Source organism: Ambystoma mexicanum, chromosome 2p (assembly GCF_040938575.1).
Source record: "Ambystoma mexicanum isolate Mex_15411 chromosome 2p, UKY_AmexF1_1, whole genome shotgun sequence".
Lineage (NCBI taxonomy): Eukaryota > Metazoa > Chordata > Amphibia > Caudata > Ambystomatidae > Ambystoma > Ambystoma mexicanum.
Genome location: NC_090923.1, coordinates 104895473 through 104914541, shown reverse-complemented (window position 1 = coordinate 104914541; position 19069 = coordinate 104895473). Strand labels below are relative to the sequence as shown.

General features: G+C 46.3%; 1 protein-coding gene across 1 annotated transcript in view; it reads right to left on the bottom strand.

Moving 5' to 3' along the window:
- The window catches only part of COL7A1 (collagen type VII alpha 1 chain), a 782081-nt gene that overhangs the window by 270095 nt on the left and 492917 nt on the right, over positions 1 to 19069 (bottom strand). Inside the window, exons 69-72 of the mRNA XM_069646196.1 lie at positions 14598 to 14642; positions 13275 to 13310; positions 9193 to 9228; positions 5483 to 5587 (exon numbers count right to left, since the gene is read on the bottom strand). Of these exons, the coding sequence (XP_069502297.1) occupies positions 5483 to 5587; positions 9193 to 9228; positions 13275 to 13310; positions 14598 to 14642 (222 nt within the window). The remainder of the gene's footprint in view (positions 1 to 5482; positions 5588 to 9192; positions 9229 to 13274; positions 13311 to 14597; positions 14643 to 19069) is intronic.

The window sequence follows — 19069 nt, the reverse complement described above, 5'->3', positions numbered from 1 at the left end:
GGATATGACGTATTATGTCACGTGGGGAAAGAAGCACCCAAAGCTCGCGATCACACCGCCACCTGAAAGGACGCGTAAAGTACCAATCTCATAGAAATCAATGCGCAAAGGTAAGGTACGATCAGGAATTTAGGGGTGCATGCACGCAGTTGGGGTGCCGATAGCAGTAAGGGGTGCTCGTATGCAGATTAGCAAGTGCAGGCTTGATTTATGGGGGTTTGCATGCAGAATTGCTAAGGGCTGACTTGAGCTAAGGAAAATGGTACGCATTCTGTCAAGGTGCAGTCTTGGGTTATGGGACCCATACGCAGTGTTGCCGGGGTGCTGCCTTGGTTTCGTGGGGATGGCCTGCAATATTGCTGGGGTACTTGATTTTTTTGCTGATGAAGACAGCGAAAGGTTGGTATATGTGGCTGGATTCACTTCGCGTGGGGGTGTGTTGGGGAGTTCCAGAGGTAAATCGAGTTTCTTTGCGCATTGGGTTACTTTTCCCATTGAATTCCACAAGTCATTTTTGGCACCAGGGACATTGCAGGAGTTTTGCGCATCTTCTATGAAGCAGTCCCTTAGACTGAATGTAGCAATGATCTGGTAGAACCCCTCTTCTGGGAACGAACAGGGCCAAAATAACCTATTCTGTGGGATGGCGAGTGCCTTGCTCCTTGTGTCTATGACAAGTTCTTAAATGCTTTGGGGTTTACCCTAAATTGATAACGGTAATCTGTCTTTTCACCTCAATGTGCATCACCAAAGGTGAACACTTATTTATTTGGTGTTTTATAAGCCATCACATGTATACAAGCTATCCAGAGCACGCCCACATACCCATTGGTATATAAGTTTAGTCTCACGCACAAGGGCAGTCCATCACTGAAGTGCAAGGCAGTTCTCCTCTGAGCAGAGGTCTGGCTTTGGTGTCTCGCCACTCTAGGCACAGAGACTAAGGGTCTATGTCTGGATTCCAGACCCTCCTGAGTGGACTCCATCCCATGGAAAATGCTATTTGGCCTTGCCAGTGCTCAGTCGATGCATGTAAGAGGGTGTGGTGCATCTTGTTTGCTGCAACAGTTTGTATTTTCTGAATCCCCTTCTTATGCTCCGTTTTCTCTCTGCTTACAGTTGGCGCTGCATAAACAACCAAGCAATTAAAAACACAGATCACGCACAGTATGCAGATCTTTTATGAATCCCGGACGCCAACTACATAGCCTGCATTAACAAAAGTGTGCATTTGGGGGCAATGTTCTACTAAATAAAGCGTTGAAGTACCTTTATGCTACGAAGTGCTTAACATTTAATTTTGGCAGGATTTGTTGTGCATCAAATAACTAAAAATTAAAAGGTTTTCTATGGTTATAGATGCATTAGCTAAGACCATCCGAGAAATAATGCTTGATCACAAAACAAGAAGGTCATGTTTTGCGCTTTGCATCAGGTCCCTCTAGTTTCTAAGCGTAAGGTTCATGGGCCGGGTCATTGTGCCGTGATACCCTGCAGGCTGAACTGAGATGTTCAAGGCAATTAATTAAAATGCTGTTCTATCGCAGTGGCGAGTATGAGGTTTTGCTGTATTTTTACCGACTCTGAAAATAATGACCACGGATTGGGTTTTTTGGTATGGGACGGAAAATGCCATACTACAACCTAAAAAGTGATGGGTGGAAGGCTTTGAATAAATCTGAACCACTGGCATAGCTCTGGACAACCTTCCACATCACTGTGTTTTAGCCTGTCTGCCCCATTGCAAAGGGGGTCCAGCCATATGCAAATCAGTCAAGTACTGCCACCAGTGGTAGCAGCCCAGCCTGACCTTCTAGGCCAGGTTCCCTCTGCATGAAAACACAAGCCACCGCAGACATGTTTCAGCCTTGTTTGGCCTCCTCAGTGAGGTGCAGTGAGCAAGGGACCCACGTCTGGGCATACCCTCTCTCACATAGTGAAACAAACTATAACCAAAAAAGTGATGGGTAGAAGGTTTTGAATGAATCTGAACCACTGGCATTGCTCTGGTCAACCTTCCACACTACCATTTTTTAGCCCATCTGCGCCATTGCAAAAGGGGTCCAGACATATGCAAAGCAGTCAGGTACTGCCACCAATGGTAGCAGCCCAGTCCGAACTGTTAGGCTAGGTCCCATCTGCACGGGAAACAAAAGCAGCCTCAGCCATGTTTCGGCCTTGTTGGGCCTTCTCAGTGAGGTGCAGCTTGTTTCCCTATGGCGCAACGGGCAAGAGACCCACGTCTGGACATACCCAGAAAATGCCATAACCTGGGACCTCAGTATGGCTTGGGCATGAGATATTTAGAGTTCTGGCACACAATAGAGATCACAGTGAAAACAATGCAAAGTAAAGATGATGTGAGCGCCTAACCGAGGTCTGCAGCACAGCTGCTCTCTTCTCAAACCCTTCAAACCAAACTCGAAAACAAGCTGGCTTCTGCAGACTGATTTTATTTGCATCTTTGCATTTCGTTAATGGTGGTGGAGAGTACTTTGCCTGGAAGTACACTGCAGGGGCATTTTATCTATAGCATTCAATTTTTAGGGTGCTTTGCACAGGAGCGATGCGAGTGGCAGGAGTGTTGCTAGGTCTGGAAAAGATCTGGGGCTATGCTAATGTCAGGGCTGTTGGAATTTGTGGCTAGCTAGCCTTTTGGTTGTATCCCCTGAGCTTCTATCCGGGGCTACAACCAAAAGACCTGCGGCTAGTGCCCCGTAACCCCCCCTAGCAAGGCCTCTGACGAGTGGGTTGTCTATTAACCCAGGACGTGATAGAGAGCGGTGTAAAACCGGAAATGGGCACATTGCAGGACAAAACATTCTTTTATTGTGAGTATTTATTGAGCACAGACCTTGTTTCGAGAATCAGTGGAGCTCTTTAGGAAAATGGGTTTCTAGGAATGCAGGCAGTTATTAGGAGTGCGGTGGAATCGGCTGGCGGGTGGGATTGTGGGTGTCTACGGTGCTCCTTAAAGAAGAGGGTTTTGGACACCTTTATGTATTGTAAGAGAGTGGGTACGCGTCTCATGTTGACCGGTCTGAGGTGTAGTTCCAGAAAGCCGGTTTCCTATTATTTTCTTTTTTCCATTTTTGCAGCTATAATCTGGACAGGACCTGGCTTCTTGTGGCCACCAGAGATCGTTACCTTGTCAGCTAGGTAGGAGGGAGCATGCAAAGTGACGTGACCTTGTCAGCTCGGTAGGAGGGAGCATACAAAGTGACGTGACCTTGTCAGCTCGGTACGAGTGAGCATGCAAAGTGAGGTGACTTTGACACCTAGGTAGGAGGGAGTATGCAAAGTGACGTGACCTTCTCAGCTCGGTAGGAGGGAGCATGTAAAGTGACGCGACCTTGTCAGCTCCGTAGGAGCGAGCATGCAAAGTGACGTGACCTTGTCAGCTCGGTAGGAGCGAGCATGCAAAGTGACGTGACCTTGTCAGCTAGGTAGGAGCGAGCATGCAAAGTGACATGACCTTGGCATGCAAAGTGACGTGACCTTGTCAGCTACGTAGGAGCGAGCATGCAAAGTGACATGACCTTGTCAGCTCGGTAGGAGGGAGCATGCAAAGTGACCTGACCTTGTCAGCTCGGTAGGAGCGAGCATGCAAAGTGACATGACCTTGTCAGCTAGGTAGGAGCGAGCATGCAAAGTGACATGACCTTGGCATGCAAAGTGACGTGACCTTGTCAGCTACGTAGGAGCGAGAATGCAAAGTGACATGACCTTGTCAGCTCGGTAGGAGCGAGCATGCAAAGTGACGTGACCTTGTCAGCTAGGTAGGAGGGAGCATGCAAAGTGACCTGACCTTGTCAGCTCGGTAGGAGCGAGCATGCAAAGTGACGTGACCTTGTCAGCTAGGTAGGAGCGAGCATGCAAAGTGACATGACCTTGGCATGCAAAGTGACGTGACCTTGTCAGCTACGTAGGAGCGAGCATGCAAAGTGACATGACCTTGTCAGCTCGGTAGGAGGGAGCATGCAAAGTGACGGCTTTGTAAATGGTGCAGCTGCTCTTGAAGGCAATGTAGTTCAATGAGTGTGGGCATTATGTGGGGGCCTTTAATTGGGAGGCTGTGGCATTGAGGCCGCATCCCATTGGTGCCAGGGTGGAGATGGGAAGGCCGGTGAACAGAGCATTTCCACCATCCAAGTGAGAAAGAGCAAGGGCCTGCAATGTGGAGGTTATTGTCTGGATGGAAGAGCTTGATTTTCTACAAAAGAGAGATTGGGACTCGAGGTGCGAGGAGGCGGAGGAAAGAGGCGGTGCAGGGTGGCCATGGATAGTAGGGTTGAGAAGTGCCTGGGAGTGAAGCGGGAGGGAGCACTAGAATAAAGCCAGGTAAGGGCCGGGGAAAGGGCAGTCCATGGATAGATTTGCAGACAAGGAGAAGGAGCTTAAAAAGCAAGTGATTTTGGATAGATAAGCACCGGCATGAGGTGGCCATGTGTAGGGGGTCGGGGCTGAGAGTGCAAAGGTTAGTTCATTGCTGAGAGGAGCAAAGCAAGAGAAGGCATAACTGGAGATCTGATGAATGTGTCAGGCAAGGCGTAAACATACTCGGATGTTACCAATTGGACGTTGCCTCTCGTGCTTGGCTCAGGGATAATAATCATTTCAATTTTGGCACTCATCGAAGTTATAGCCTTCTGGGAAATGGCTGCCTTTGTGGAGTGATAAGTGGACTTAACAGAGGGCACCTGTCCACATTGGACATAGTAGCCTTGAAATTGGCATTAAATACTCGTAAACATCTATTGACTAGCGCCAAGGTAGCACGTATTGCCCTGCTTGAGGTATTTCTCCAGTGCAGGATTGAGGCGTATTGAAGGAGCATATGGTCTATGCATCTTGATAATGTGTTCTTACAAATTACTTTTCCACAATCAATATTGCTGTAAAGTCTCCATGACGCTCCAATTATCATATTTAACCCGTCCAGTGACTGCCTGTACGCAACCCTTGAGGCCCTGATGCACACCGGTCGCAACCAACTTTGAAATTCGCTTCGTCTAGATCTGATTTCCGTTGAGGACCACCTAATGTGCCACAACTTCACAAAATAACTCTGAGTGTTTTAGACACGGACCATGTGTTCCTTTTCCACTCAATGCCAAGACACCCTTACAGGTGAAAAGTGCTCTATACACTGGAGATATCATACAAAACGACACTAAGGGAAATTGTCCTTAGGGTAGACCTGTATGATCACATTTATTACAACACCAATCATACTAAGACCCTTTACGCAGGACATTAGACATTGGAATCGAAACCCCTGCTAGATGCCAATCAGTCGGTCCCCTTAACATGTAGGCGACTGACTTTGCAGTAGCCCAAAAAACTGGAATTTTCCTACAGATGTCCACCAAATATAAAAGGATGCCTTCCACCCATTTGCCCCCACTCCACGTTCTAACAAATACATAGGTAACGGGTGTCCACATTCACTTCAAAGATGATTCACTCAAGTTTCACCCACCTGGCCAGGGGGTCCAATATGCCCGGGCAGGCCTGGTACACCAGGAGATCCTAAAGGCCCAGAGGGTCCGGTTTCACCTCGTTCACCTTTCGATCCATCTCGCCCCTGTGATTCAAAACAAAGCAAATGTGATTGGTTGTTGGTAGACAATTGCACAGAAAAGCGGCTTGATCACTTGGATAGTTTAGTATATTGCGTTTGATCATACTAGTAGATATGTGTATGTAACAGGTTAGTTGTTTCTATACGATCGGTAGATACAGAATTAGGCTAGGTGCACAGAGTAGTTCTACCCCACACATTGGTAACACCAGCCTCTATAGTATAAGATGCTATAGAGTGCCTGCTAATGCCAATTCCTGTTCCGGTCTTAATTAATACTGTAGGGACATTTCTTTCACCCCAAAACGATAATGGCATGTTTAGTCGGGGGTCTCAAGTTGTTTTGGACTACAACTCAAATCAGCTCTAGGCAGGCAAACCATCTGGAGAGCAGCAGGTTGCATACCCCTCAGGCACTGAAATGGGTTTAGCAGTTCATATGCCAGGATTAGCATCTGATGTTAGTTACCAGGTTGGGTGTAATTAAAATGGGTGGCCGGTTATCCTTACTTCTTCAGCTATTACTGAAAGTACTTCTGTGAATTGTAATTATTGGTTTGAGGACCAATTTAATTTACATTTTTTTTCTCCCCCATTTAAGAATTTGCAAAACGCAGCAAAATAAATGTTCCTCATTTTCAGTTGTATTCCACCAACAACAACTCATTCAAAAATTCATTAAAATGATAATGGAGTGGTAGAAACTAACAACAGATTAAAGGAAGTTCTAACATGCAGTGTGGGAGTAAAATAGCCCATTTCAGTGAACACTACACACATGCCCCACCCCCACCTGGAGCTATTCCTGTGCCTTGCTCACTGAAAAAGTCTTCTATGCACCAACAAATTCAAGATCAGGCTGTGAGCATTCATAGCAAGTATAGCCTTGCATTGTCTTTTAGGTAAAGTCCTAAAGTCATTCTGTATGAACGATGCAATACACCTTTTTAAATAATTCAACAGAAGCTTCGAGAAGACAATTGCATGATAACAAGTCGCGATTGTTTCCTAACTTCTTGGAAACCAGAACTATGGGACATTTTTATCCAGATATCTGACCAACTGCCTCACGCTAGAATCGGTATGGGTGCTGGCGATAAGATTATAGTCCAACTAATATTGATGGAGATTTGAATTCCTAACGAAGGTCTCTTCCCCCCATGGCAAAACGATTCTCAGGTTTATAAATTGTTCTATTTAAGCCCAGATTAAATAGTGAGAGTGAGTGATACAATTTCTATTTCGGAAATGTAAATCCCCATCAAAGAACAGACAATAAAAATGCGACAACAATAAAAACATTAGATAGAATCAAAATCATGTAGTCCACAAAAGTATACTAAAATTGCCTACGTAACATAAGTGCCTGGTCAGTGTACAAATACACTTTATGGGCCGTCAGCAAATCTGGGGCTGACAATAGAAACTTAAGTGCTGATTGCACTTGTCTAATCTTGGAGGATTTAATAGATAATGATCTTTCTAACTCTGACCAACCTGGAAATGCCAGGATCTGGGTTAAATGTGAACAGTGCGTGAAAGGGCAGTGCCATACTGCTGGACCGGAGAAGGATTAACTGAGACAAACTGGGCTGACATTGAGCCCAGAACCTGGAAGAGTGTCTAATGTAACGTGCAATGACTGCTAATATGGACGATTGCCATTGTATGTAGACAACATAGTCTTCAATGCAGCCCTTACTATTTCAGAAATATATCTTGCTTGGTAAAGGAAGTATTTGTTAGAGGAATTATTTGTTAAAGGAAGTATTTGTTTTTCAACATAAAAATGTGTCTTGTTTGTTGAATGGAAGCACGGGTCTGCAAAACAAGCGACATTTGATGTGTGTTGAAATATAACTAAAGTTTCAAACAGTATAAATCTCTCAAATTTTCAAGCAAGGCATATTTTATTCTCTTTGATTACAATTATATTAACATACACAACACATTGATTAAGGAGATCAGGTCTGTCAGAGCTAGCAATGTCTTATTTTCCTCATAATGTTTTACCCGTCCGAGATCGAATCCAGCACCTAGTGAACACATTAGTAAGGCTCAGCAATCCCCGCCCTTTCCTTCACCCACTTCAACACTTACCTCGTCTACATTCACATCTTCAGACATCTACTTCTTGCTTTTGCTTCATCTTCATTTTACCATTGTCAAGCTTGGGTTTAGGATTAGGGAAAGGATTAGGGTTAGCATTAGGTTTAGGGTAAGGCGTTGGTTAAGGTTTAAATTTAAAGGTATGGGTCGAAAAATATGCTAGGGTAATGAGGTATATGGGTATGAAAGGAAAGAGGGATTTACAGGGGCTCTCCATTGTAATGCCGAAGTGAATGCTAGAAGAAGAGGGCGATGGGGCTAGGATTAGGGTTAGAGTTAGGATAAGGGTTTAGTTTAGGAAAAGATTTGAAGTTAGAGATAGGATTAGGGTCAAGATATGGGCAAGCCTTTAGTTAAGGGTTAGGTATAAGGGCGTATAAGGAAAGATCTAAGGGTTAAGGGCTAGGGGTGGGCTTAAGGCAAGTGATAGTGTTACAGTTTACTGTAAGGTTGGGGATGTGGTCATGGGTGGGGCCGGCAGAAGGTTATGGGTTTTAAATGTAGAGGACTACAGGCTACAGGGTTCTCCCCTTGCTCTTACAAAGTGCATTTTAGAAGAAGAGACAGAAGAACTAAATAGGTGGGGAGGTAAAAGTGATAAAGTTAGTGTATGTCATGCGACTGCCAGGACGAGCACATCCATGTACGCTATGGCGATGTTGGTGCTAGAGAAGCCAGATCCGACCATTTCAAGATGGCCGGCAACCACGTATCCCGACCCAGGCGCATTGTGTACGTTCAGCTCAACCAGGAAGTTTGTGAAAGTAATATCCGGGCTAGAGACATTCCGCTCGGTGCATCACAACTCTTCTTTCCGTTGCACTTGTGCTTCTCTCTTTCATTGCTTCACAATTTTCCTTTACCTTGTCTCAGACTTCTGCCTCGCTCCTTCTCTTACCTGGTTGTACCCTCTCTCTCCTGCTTCTACTTTGCCTTGCCGCTGTTCTCTAAGTGGCTCTTTCGGCGTTAGGTGCCTACTTTGCCTCACATCCGTCGATTCACACCGGAGACCTGGTTTAGCTCGATCCTTCATCTTTCTGTGGTCGTTTCATCAGCTTTCATCAGGTTTTTCCTCCCTGGAGTATTTTACCTAGTAGGCTTGTCCTCCCCTCAAACCCTAGGCTCTCTCTGTTATAGAGACAGCTGTGGCTGAGGCAGGGGACAGACCCTACTTGCATTACACAACCGCAAGAACCCAACCTCGGTTAAGCGGAATCACTTAGAGTGTATGGCGAAGTGAGTGCATAAGAAGTAAAGTAAACACATACATCCGGGCAACAGGTAGTAGCAATTGCTTCATTTCGCTCTTCTTGTAAACAACTAATTCCATCTACAACAAACATGAAGCTGAGCCCTCAAAATGAATCCACCTTCACATTCCCCAGCTGTGCTGATTTAGCACAAATTTAGAGACGTCAAAGGGAGGCTTCGCACCGGCCCTTTTTCAGCCCACAATACAGATCCATGGAGCAGAGTTCCAGTTATGTTTCGTTACTTACATCTCTTCCAGAGGGACCCGGCTCTCCCTTCTCTCCCTAATGATCAAAGAACAGAAGAAAAAGTTAGAATTTATTTAGGTGGCATCCATTCACCAAAGAACAAGGTCCAAACGCTAAAACAGACACTCACAAGAAATACACGGGCACGCATCAAATGCAATCTCAATACTCTAGTGGGAAGTGGTGCCTTGGGGTTCGAGCAAAAATTAGAGGCCTCCCTGCAACAAAGTTCTGGGGGAAGCAGGATTCCAGTGAGACCAACGTGGCAGAAAATCTTCTGACGTTATTGCTTGATAAAGCTAGCTCAAAGAGACCCCAGGACAACAGACCTGCCTGCGTATGCTGGGCAAGAGAACCAAGAAATGATGGAATGTCCAGTGAACATGTCTTTTTCTTCTGAATCGATCAATTGTGATCTACAGAACAATGTCAACTTCATCACCCTCTAGGTACTCCCCACAGTAGCCCCCATTCTACTGCCAAGAGTACAAGACACAACGACTTGTGCTGCCTTATGAGTGAATGATGCTATTCCATGGGGTAAATGTGTCAGTGTAGGCACAGTTTAGGAGTGACACTACGTTGTTTATATAAACTTTGGATCCCAGAATGCATCTGTTAAATTCATTTTTGTGAAATGTGACATGTTCCCAAGATTGATCTACAGAGAACAGGGCACCTTTTTAGTTATGGCTGTTAGATGGCGCTAACGCTGAAACTATTGTATTGGCGTACATCTTTGAAGAGATGGCATATGAGGGGGACACAAAGCTTGTGCGTTTTGTTTGGTTATTTACCCACCCATTGACTGCCTATGACCATGCTACTCCTATAGCCATTTTCACACACTTCCTGCCCCATCCTGCCCAAAATAAATCCTCCAGGAATCTCTTTGAGCTAGGCTTATCAAGCAGTAACAACAAACTGTGTGCTCAAAGTGCCTGCCAGTTTTATTTCAAAACTATTTTCGGAGGATTAATGTCAATTGGAGCTGTAAACAGGCTGCTGATGTAATAACAATATCTTAACCAAGTCTGCCTTCAGCCACTTGATTTATAATCAGCATACATGCCCTTCACTGAAGTCCTGTTAAAAATGAGTATTGGCGTAGTCAACAGTTTGGCTCGTGTATAGGTAGTAGGCTTTTGCCAGGCACTGCTATTATATGCACAGCTAGCTGCAACCCTTTATGGACATGTGGTACCATTACGGCAGTGCCTGGCAGATGCTTGTACCAAGCCTGCACAAACTGTTGGCATTGTGCATGCTTGTTAATTTGGTAAATATTGGATTGGTAAACGTGGGTAGTGACACTGAAATACATCAAATAGGGCTAGTGTAGTGTGCCAAACTAAGGGTGGACAATGGTTGAAGATACATGTGATTAATTGTGTTATCAGCAAGTCAATAAAATATTTTTGATCGTGATAATGGGTTAACTAACATGGATTTTATGTTTTGCTTCATGGGCGCCCACATTTCAATCGACCATTGAAGGGTGTAAATAGAATGAAGAGTGACTAAGCATCATTCTACTAATGCAAAACATGTACTAATGAGTAAAAGAGAAGAACAAGAAAGAAACATCTGTAAATACTTAACCAACAGAAAAGTAAGTTCTAGGAAAAGAATTAGACGTAGCGTAGTGTTTAGGGTTAGTGTTGGGAAAGTTGGTATTTTAGAATAAGTTTGTGGAGGTAAAGCGAATATAGTGCCTGTGCGCCACTCTGTGTCATATATTGGGGTACATGCGCTGTAATTCTATCCTTGCTGCAGCGGGCTAACTGGGACTGATATTCACTTTTAGTCAGTCAGACGGTAGGATATAGTAGTGATAAACAGTGCTGCGCTGAGAAAAAAAGGCAACAGGTATGGTGGTACTTATTCGAGTTTATTTGGGGTTCAAAGTTAGATAGTAGGTGCCCTGAGCTTAGAATAAGAGTCGGCTTTTAATAAGAAAACGAGAAACGTGTTTACGAGGAAAAAATTGGAAACAAAAGTAGTAGCAACTAAGATAATTTAAAGACAGAAAACAAAGGTCTCTAAGCCTCAAAGCAGAGAGAACCGGGTAAAGAGATGAAACTAAGACGCGAATAGTAAGACAAGAAGTGAAAAAAGTATTTGTCTTGAAAATAATCGTATGTGTCATGCAGGCATTCAGCGATAGTCAAGCAGATAGAATGAAGACATTCACGCTACCTGGAGTTTGCTATTTTATCCACTTCCCCGTTCCCCACAGGGGTTTAGTGCATGTCACTGTAAAATAAGGGGGGGGGGCAAGCAGGACACTCAATATGGACTAGTTGGGTTCGGCTGTACCACACGAGAGATGTGATACTGGGACCTGGCAGCGTGTTGCTGGGGGGACGATCAATTTCCGTCCGATTGTGAGTAATTTGCTTCATTCCAGGCTGGCGGAGCGGTCACGATGTCGTAAAGGTGATGTGCATTATACAAATACTTTACCATACGTACCATACCATAACAATGTCAGGCAGACGATAGTACATTATTGAGATTTACAGAAATGTGTAATACTCTGGCCATCGTTACAATTTTGCCGGTGTCCAGCAGGTAATTCTGGCAGGATACCGGCAAAACAGCCTTACTGATTCTGTCGTCTGATATCCTGGTATTACCGGGATATTACGGACAGCAGAGACTTTGGTAAGTTCTCATTCATTAGAGTCCCATAGTACTCCATGGGATGGGCTTGCTGGAATTACTGAACGACCGGCACCAGTAGTTCCGGTATTTATTTGCCTTTAGGGGCCTAAACTCCAAGCAGGTCAGGCCTGCCAGTAGATCACTGCCCCCAGCGGCAAACTTGTGGGTCCCTAGTACGGGAAAAATGCTGGTGCCGGAATTACTGGCATTTTTCTGGCATTTCTTCCAGACCGGGGAACTAATAATGAGCCCCTTTGACTGTCTGTGTGATTGGTGCAACCTCTGTGCTACCTAGTCCAGACCTGCCATACTACAGCTCATGTAAACATCTCAAGGTAGCAGAATGCATCCACTTGTGTGTACTGCAGTCTGCTGCTCACAGGAGCCAGACCATGGAATGTCTGCACTGTCCTTTCAGTTGGCAAATTGAAATCTTAAGGACATATTTTCCAGAAATATTTTGCTGAATGTCACACACTATTGGGACGCCAAGAAGCCTGGCCACTCCTGTTGTGAACGTGTATTTGCACCAACTCTGCATTCAATGGCTGGGTTGATATTGATCTTTGTCATATGCATTTTTAGTATATCTGTCTGATGCAATAAGGCTGGTAGTGACACTTCTCTTTCCATTATGTCATGACTAGGGAAGCCAAACATCAAGCCTCTTTCATTGAAAGGATGTGATGAACCGTGCTGTTTCTCGCTGCTCATGTTAAACCATAGCTCCACTGTGTCCCCATACTATGGGAGACATCTCGATAAAGTCCAGTCTTTTTACTGAGTCTCTACATTTTTACCTCTTATAAGTATTAGTGAATACATTCAAGCATGCAAAGTGCAGCGTCTAGACTCACAGAAAGTACAATACATGCCATTGGTCCCTTTGGTAGCTATGTTGAACCAGGACAGCAGCATAAAGAAGGGCTTCCCAATCTTGTGTCATCAGGGAGGCGGGGCAGGTGGCTCCTACCGCCTATGCTCCGCTTGCCTGTATAGTGCTCAATATAGTTGGCCCGAAAACTGGCAGAGACAATGGCAAGATAAAGGTGGGCAAGGCAGGGAGACAGAACGCAAGCTGTGCATGTCTCCCTTTGCTTTCCCCACCCACCTCCCATATTCCAGTGCTTAATGCAGCGAGGCTGGAGAACCAGAAAGAGCACAGGGAGCGCATGGAAGATGCACCCAAGCCTTTGTGTACTGCTTTAGCCTTGTCTTACTCCCACATCAGGTTGTTAAAGGCAGCCAGGGCCGGGCAGAGCACTTGGTCTTTAAGCTTCAACAGCCATACTCTTGGCCTCACTAACAATGACTGAAGGGGTGGTCTACACACAGACACATACGTGTGCACATGCGCACGCGCACACACGCGCACACACAAACCTGACTCACACTTGTATCAGTTGGTACTGTACCTTTCTGCCATCTTCTCCTGGGATTCCCTCTTCTCCCTATAACAAAACCAAAGAGTTGCAGACGTTAGATTTTCAGGGATATGCTGTGGTGAGTGAAATGATAACCCCAGAAAAGTGAACTGCTGGGCGTGCCAGGGGTAATGGGGCACGGTCAAGAAGGGTATACAAGTTGCCCTCATGCTGGGGCTCACCGCCCTTTTTTCTGCGCACTACAAGTCAACGCAAAATACTGAGTGGCAATACTGATCATCCCCAGTAGATGTCATGATCACCAGGTTAACAAACATCATAAGACAATTGGTGTCAGATATTTATTGTGTAAAACTCTTGGGAGAGGCAAACTTTATTTTTTTTCCCATTATGTATAATTGATTACGTGAAAGTGTGTCTTAATTCATATGTATTTACTTTATCAAATTCTCAAAAGTTAATGTTACATACACTGGTTTGTAAGGTACCGGATGGTCTGGGGAGGCAAAATCCTTCCTGGGAGTGGCTGGTTTCAAGCTAACAGGCTATCCTAGGCAGGAGCAGGAGCTAAATAGTTCCCAGCAGTTTCATTACAGATGGGTGCCTTTCACCTACGGGGTGAGTTCCATCTCAGAGTTCTAATTGACATCATAGATAATACGAGCTTCTCTCTTGTTGTCCATTAGACGTCACTCAGAGCATCTCAGTGGATCACATCCATGAAGTTGTTGACTTCCCGTTTACAATGCTATATGATGTGCTCTGCCGGTCCCTGAGGAGTATATCTAATTTTATATTTAGAGATACCGAGCTTGCATTTACAAAGGCACACCTGACTGTGCTAGCCATCACCATGCTTCTCACCTATGTAGGTTCACTGCCAGCCAGTGCCGTCGGCCTTATCCCTGGATTCCAAAAGTGGGGTCTGACTGGGGCGGGCGTGATGCCACGATGGATAGAGGGATGCACAGCCCATAAGACACATTTCTAGACATTACATGCTACATCAATGATTCTTAAACGATTCCTCAAAAGTCAGACCCCCCAATCAATAAAATAACCCTAGCCTCGAGAAGCAATGGAGATCTTTACAAGTTACAGGTTGAAAAGCTGATTGCAAGACATAAATACAAGGGAGCGGGGATCTAACAGGGGAGGGAGGAAGGCAGGCAATGTGTCAGCAAGGGATCTACAAGCAGCCAGGACAGGCAACATGGAAGAGCAGATCGCCCAGTCTCAGGTTGGGTGGGAAGTGGGGAGGCGGTGGGGGAGGCCTAGGTGTTAAAGACCAATGTAAACTGGAAAAAACCACACATCAACCCACAAGCTTCATAGCAGTTATGAAAATCTTACAGGTTTTCCATTCTGTCCAGGTTTTCCATCATCTCCAGGCTTGCCCTACAAGAAATCAGAAACAGTACTCGTTATTTAGTATGCAGCCAATCAATGAATTGAATCCGGGTGAATATCAGAGCGTAGTCAATTGACTGAGAGTGTAAACAACTGCATTAAACATAAGTGCATTTAGAGGGTGACCAATGTATTGAATCTAGGTGAATATCAGAGTTTAGCCAAAGTACTGAATTTTAGGTGCTGGTAAAGAGCAGCCATTGTCTAGTGTACAATCATTATCAGAGGGTAGGAAATGTGGGGCTTACCCCAGATTCACCTATGAAAACGGTGTTAAGACGGATTTCTGAACTCTGTCCTGGTGGCTCAGAAGTTCAGAAGGCCAACCTAATTACTTGGAACAGGGTAACCTCTGGACAAGCCAGACCAATCAAGGTAGCGATCGCGGCGGTCAAGACTAGGTCTCAAGAGGGGTGAGGGTGACTGAAGGCCCGCAATGAGCACACAAAGCAAGAGCGCTAACAAACTACTCCAAACAGTTGTTATATCAAAAATAGATACACATTTATTTTAAGGCCTTTAAAATAATGACCGTAGCGAGAAAATCACAATATCACAATATTAAACCAACACATACCATATCAACACAATATATATACAAATACACAGTCGCAAGCGTTTAAAGCACGAAATATGTAGTCCACCTGCCAGGGAAGGAAAACAGGCAGTGCGATAATGCTTTCGACTCAGTTCGCCTTCATAGGCACCTAACTAGATGGAAGTCCGAGCCCTGCGAAGAGTGGAGCCTTGTGCTCAAAGTACCTGCCACGCCGGTGCCGACGGGCACAAGGGGAAGCTCTTTGGAGGAAGTCAGGCGGTTCACGTTAGTGCACAGCAGAAGAAGAACAGGTTCCGCAACTCAAGCGCAGCCTCCACAGCGGGCAGAAGCAGAGCGCGAGCGCGGCAAAAGGGTGCTGTTTTTACACAGCAGGGAAAAGCAATGGGATACTGCAGGAGGGCGACCAGATCCTAGATATACTACTCACCGGTCCCCGAAGCAAGCAGACCCAGGCTTCTCCACGATAGTTTCAGCAGCTGGCAGGTTCAGAAGAGCAGGGAACGCTTTGTAGTCGTGTAGAGCAAAAAGACGTCCCAATCGACGAAACCGGCACAGTTTTGTTGCCGCACAGGACAACGGAGCGGCCGTGTTTATTCGAGCCAAATGAACCCTCCTCCCTTCAGGCCTGGGGACGCCAAGCGTACGAAGCGTGGGAGAGGGACAAGGACTCGCAATACAACACAACCTGGCGGCGGTTGCAGAGCCAAACTCCTTTGTAAGCTGGTCAGTCAACTGGATGGCCCAGAGACGCTTCCGAAGGCTTACTTGGCAGGAGATGGTTGAAGATGCCGGGAATAGCTGTTCCTGCTATTCCAAAGGTCGAAGCACCAGTACAGGCCTTCTGGTTCGATCAAAGGAGGACAGGGGCTCTCCGGACGACAGCAGTGCAAAGGAGGATTCCTTCAGCGGGTCACCAGCGATTCCTCGGTCCAGCCTCGTAGTTGCAGGATACTTGGCTCCTGTATTCCTTCGTTCGTGAGAACTCAGGAGATCGACCTGGTAGTGGTGTTTCCAGCCCCCTCTTATCCACGGTTCCCTTCGCGCCAAAACGGAGGGGAGCCAATGGGAGATCCGCTCATCAAAACACATACCATACGTGGACCAATCACGGACCACGGTGGTCCCAGGCATTCACACCACCCTAGACTCTCTGGCACCCAGGATGTGTATTGGGACCAGACATCCCAGCCCACACCCTGGAGGCACACAAACGACATGTAGAAGCCCGCGAAAGCAACTGCGTTTCGCGGGAAAGTACATGCCCAAATAAGGAAGGCCCCGGGTCGCCGGACCTGGGGAAGGTGAAGAGAGCAAGACGGACAGTGGACAGGACAAAGGAGCCTCGCGGCCTGGCCATTTTGGGAGCCAGGCCACCATTTTGGGTTCAGTGCAAAAACGTGCTCAGAACGCCAAAAGGAGCTCAAAATAAACAAAACGATCGCTGCCACCATTCCAGTCCCTGAATGACTTGCACCGATCAAATACCATCCTAAAAGAGTATCTAGGGCCTGTAGAAGGCTAGAGACCCAAGAGAGCTGTAACTTAGCTTACAGTGCCCTCTTGTGTCATGTTGCACTAAAGCCGCAACACGATAAAAGAAACTACGGGAAACCACGTTCCCCGGTACTGACTGTTTTAAGGGCATGTCAGTTTCCCCGTAAGAAAGGAGCGAAAGCCCAGAGAAGTGCGGCAGAAGGCTGTACTTCTCTGTCAAAGTCAAGAACAAGGTTAGAAACAACAGCAAAAAGTTTAGGGGTTGCCACATGGAAGGAAAATTCCCTACAATTACGAAATCTTTCCTAACAAACGGGAAACCAGCCAGGACACATGGGTACGTATCACGCTCCATGCTTATGGAACATAGACGAAGGCATGGCCACCCACCCGCATGCATCTGCTATCACACACTACTACACATCGCACAACACTCCTACAATAAGAATGCAGATAGCACCCACGACAAAAAATATAGTCTAGTTGCACACATAATACGTCTCCTGCTTTTGCATACCCTCTTGACCACCTCTCAGCACCCAAACGCATGCCAGCTAGACATGGGTAGCTAGATGGAACTTGGCCACCCCTACCCACCTTCGTATTGGCTAAAATGCACACACGCATTCTAAACTCCTCTGACAAATTTCCCATACCTGGACTTCAGTCCCCCAAGGGCGTTCAACCAACAGCGCGATGGGAACATACAATGGTAAAAGGCGCTTTACAAATGTCAATCACAATACAATACCACAGAGAAAGGTTAGGTGCACATAAGCAGTGATGGGGTTTAAAGGACCTATCATTGCCAACAACTTGTTTCCATTTAAACCCTTTTCAGGGTTGATGGTTAATGATAGAAATGCTCATGAAAGTGTTTCTTCCTAGGGCTGATAAATGTAGGTGGCAGGATCTGATCTGATCCCTGCCTTCGTGAGCATTTGCCCAGGTACTGTTCAGGGCGAGTGAAGGCGGGATCTGATCCACAAAAGGGACAGACAGTAAGGGCAAGCAAGGGATGTTCTCTACAGATGGTCTATTCAAAACACAAAGGTTCCAATTTCTCCAGTATAAACAGGGGTCTGCACAAGGGATCTCAACCTCTAGTAAGAGTCCTCTTGGACCTCCTGTCCAGGGTGCTGTTCTCGTGAGCTGTCATTCCAATCGGTCCATGCAGCTTGGTCTCCAGCACCAACTCTTCATAAAGACCTTCCTGATGAGTGAGAACCTACGAGCTCCTCAGCTGGGGTGGTTGGCTTTGGAGTCCCTCAACTTGAGAAGACTTTGACCTGTCTTCATCTTGCTCAGGACCATGACCACTTGCCTCACCACTATGCCATGTGCTCAGTCTTCCACCCTCTTCAGTGATCCACCCCTCCACAGGGGGGTCTCCCTATTAAACCAGCACCTCCCCTCCTCGGTTCCTCCCTCTCTCTGGCTAGTTCAGGTCTGAACTCCTCTTTAATCTCTCTTCCTCTTATCTCCAAGCCCTGCTCCTCCTCTTTTCTCCGCTCCATTGGATTTCCTTCATCACTTCCAATAGCTCTCCATCCTCCTTACTAGCTCCTTACTACCTCCTGCAAGAGTTTTCCACCCTCATTCATCAGATCTCCAACCTACTCCTTCTAATGGCTGCCTAATGGTTGCCAACCTCCTCTCATAATTCTCCACACTCCTCCTCAAGCAACTCTTCCTGATGTGGCCCAATCTAAGACATCTTCCTTTCTAGCTCCCCACCCTTCCTCAATCCCCACACTCTGCTCCTCCGGTCTCCTCCAATCTCTATACCCCTTTCTACTCTTGCTCGCCAACTCTCTACAAATGCTATATTTCTTCTGCTCCAACAACCTACCCTTAGTCTGGGTCTATGTGTCTTGTCATATAGTGTCTTGGCCCCTCGCTAAGTTGGCTCTCTGGCTGATGGCTTGCGCCTGGATCCTAGGGACTCTATGTTGGCATGGTCCTGCTTCTGGTGCCGCCTCCAGGGGGGTGCATAGTGAGATAGAGGCCATACCAGAGGGCGGCGGTCTCTGCCCTGGTTTGTACTCACCGTTTGCATGTTGCAGTTCCTAACACTAACTGTGAACAAATGCCTTAGCGACTCAAACTTGTCGGGGGCGTTAGGAAACAAGGGGCAGCCATCTTTGGTCTCGTGTGTTAAAGTTTGTGAATTCTACGGTCCACAGACTCGGCAGCAGGGTCCTGGATCCCACATGGCTGTACATTCCTCACCGACTATGGCTGTGCCGATGTGGCAATGGGTCTGTGGAATCTCTTTCCATTTGATGACTCTGGATTTAAAGAGAACCGGGCGAATTCCCTGAGGGACAGGGGCATGTGCCTTTGGCTCTATGGGGATTCA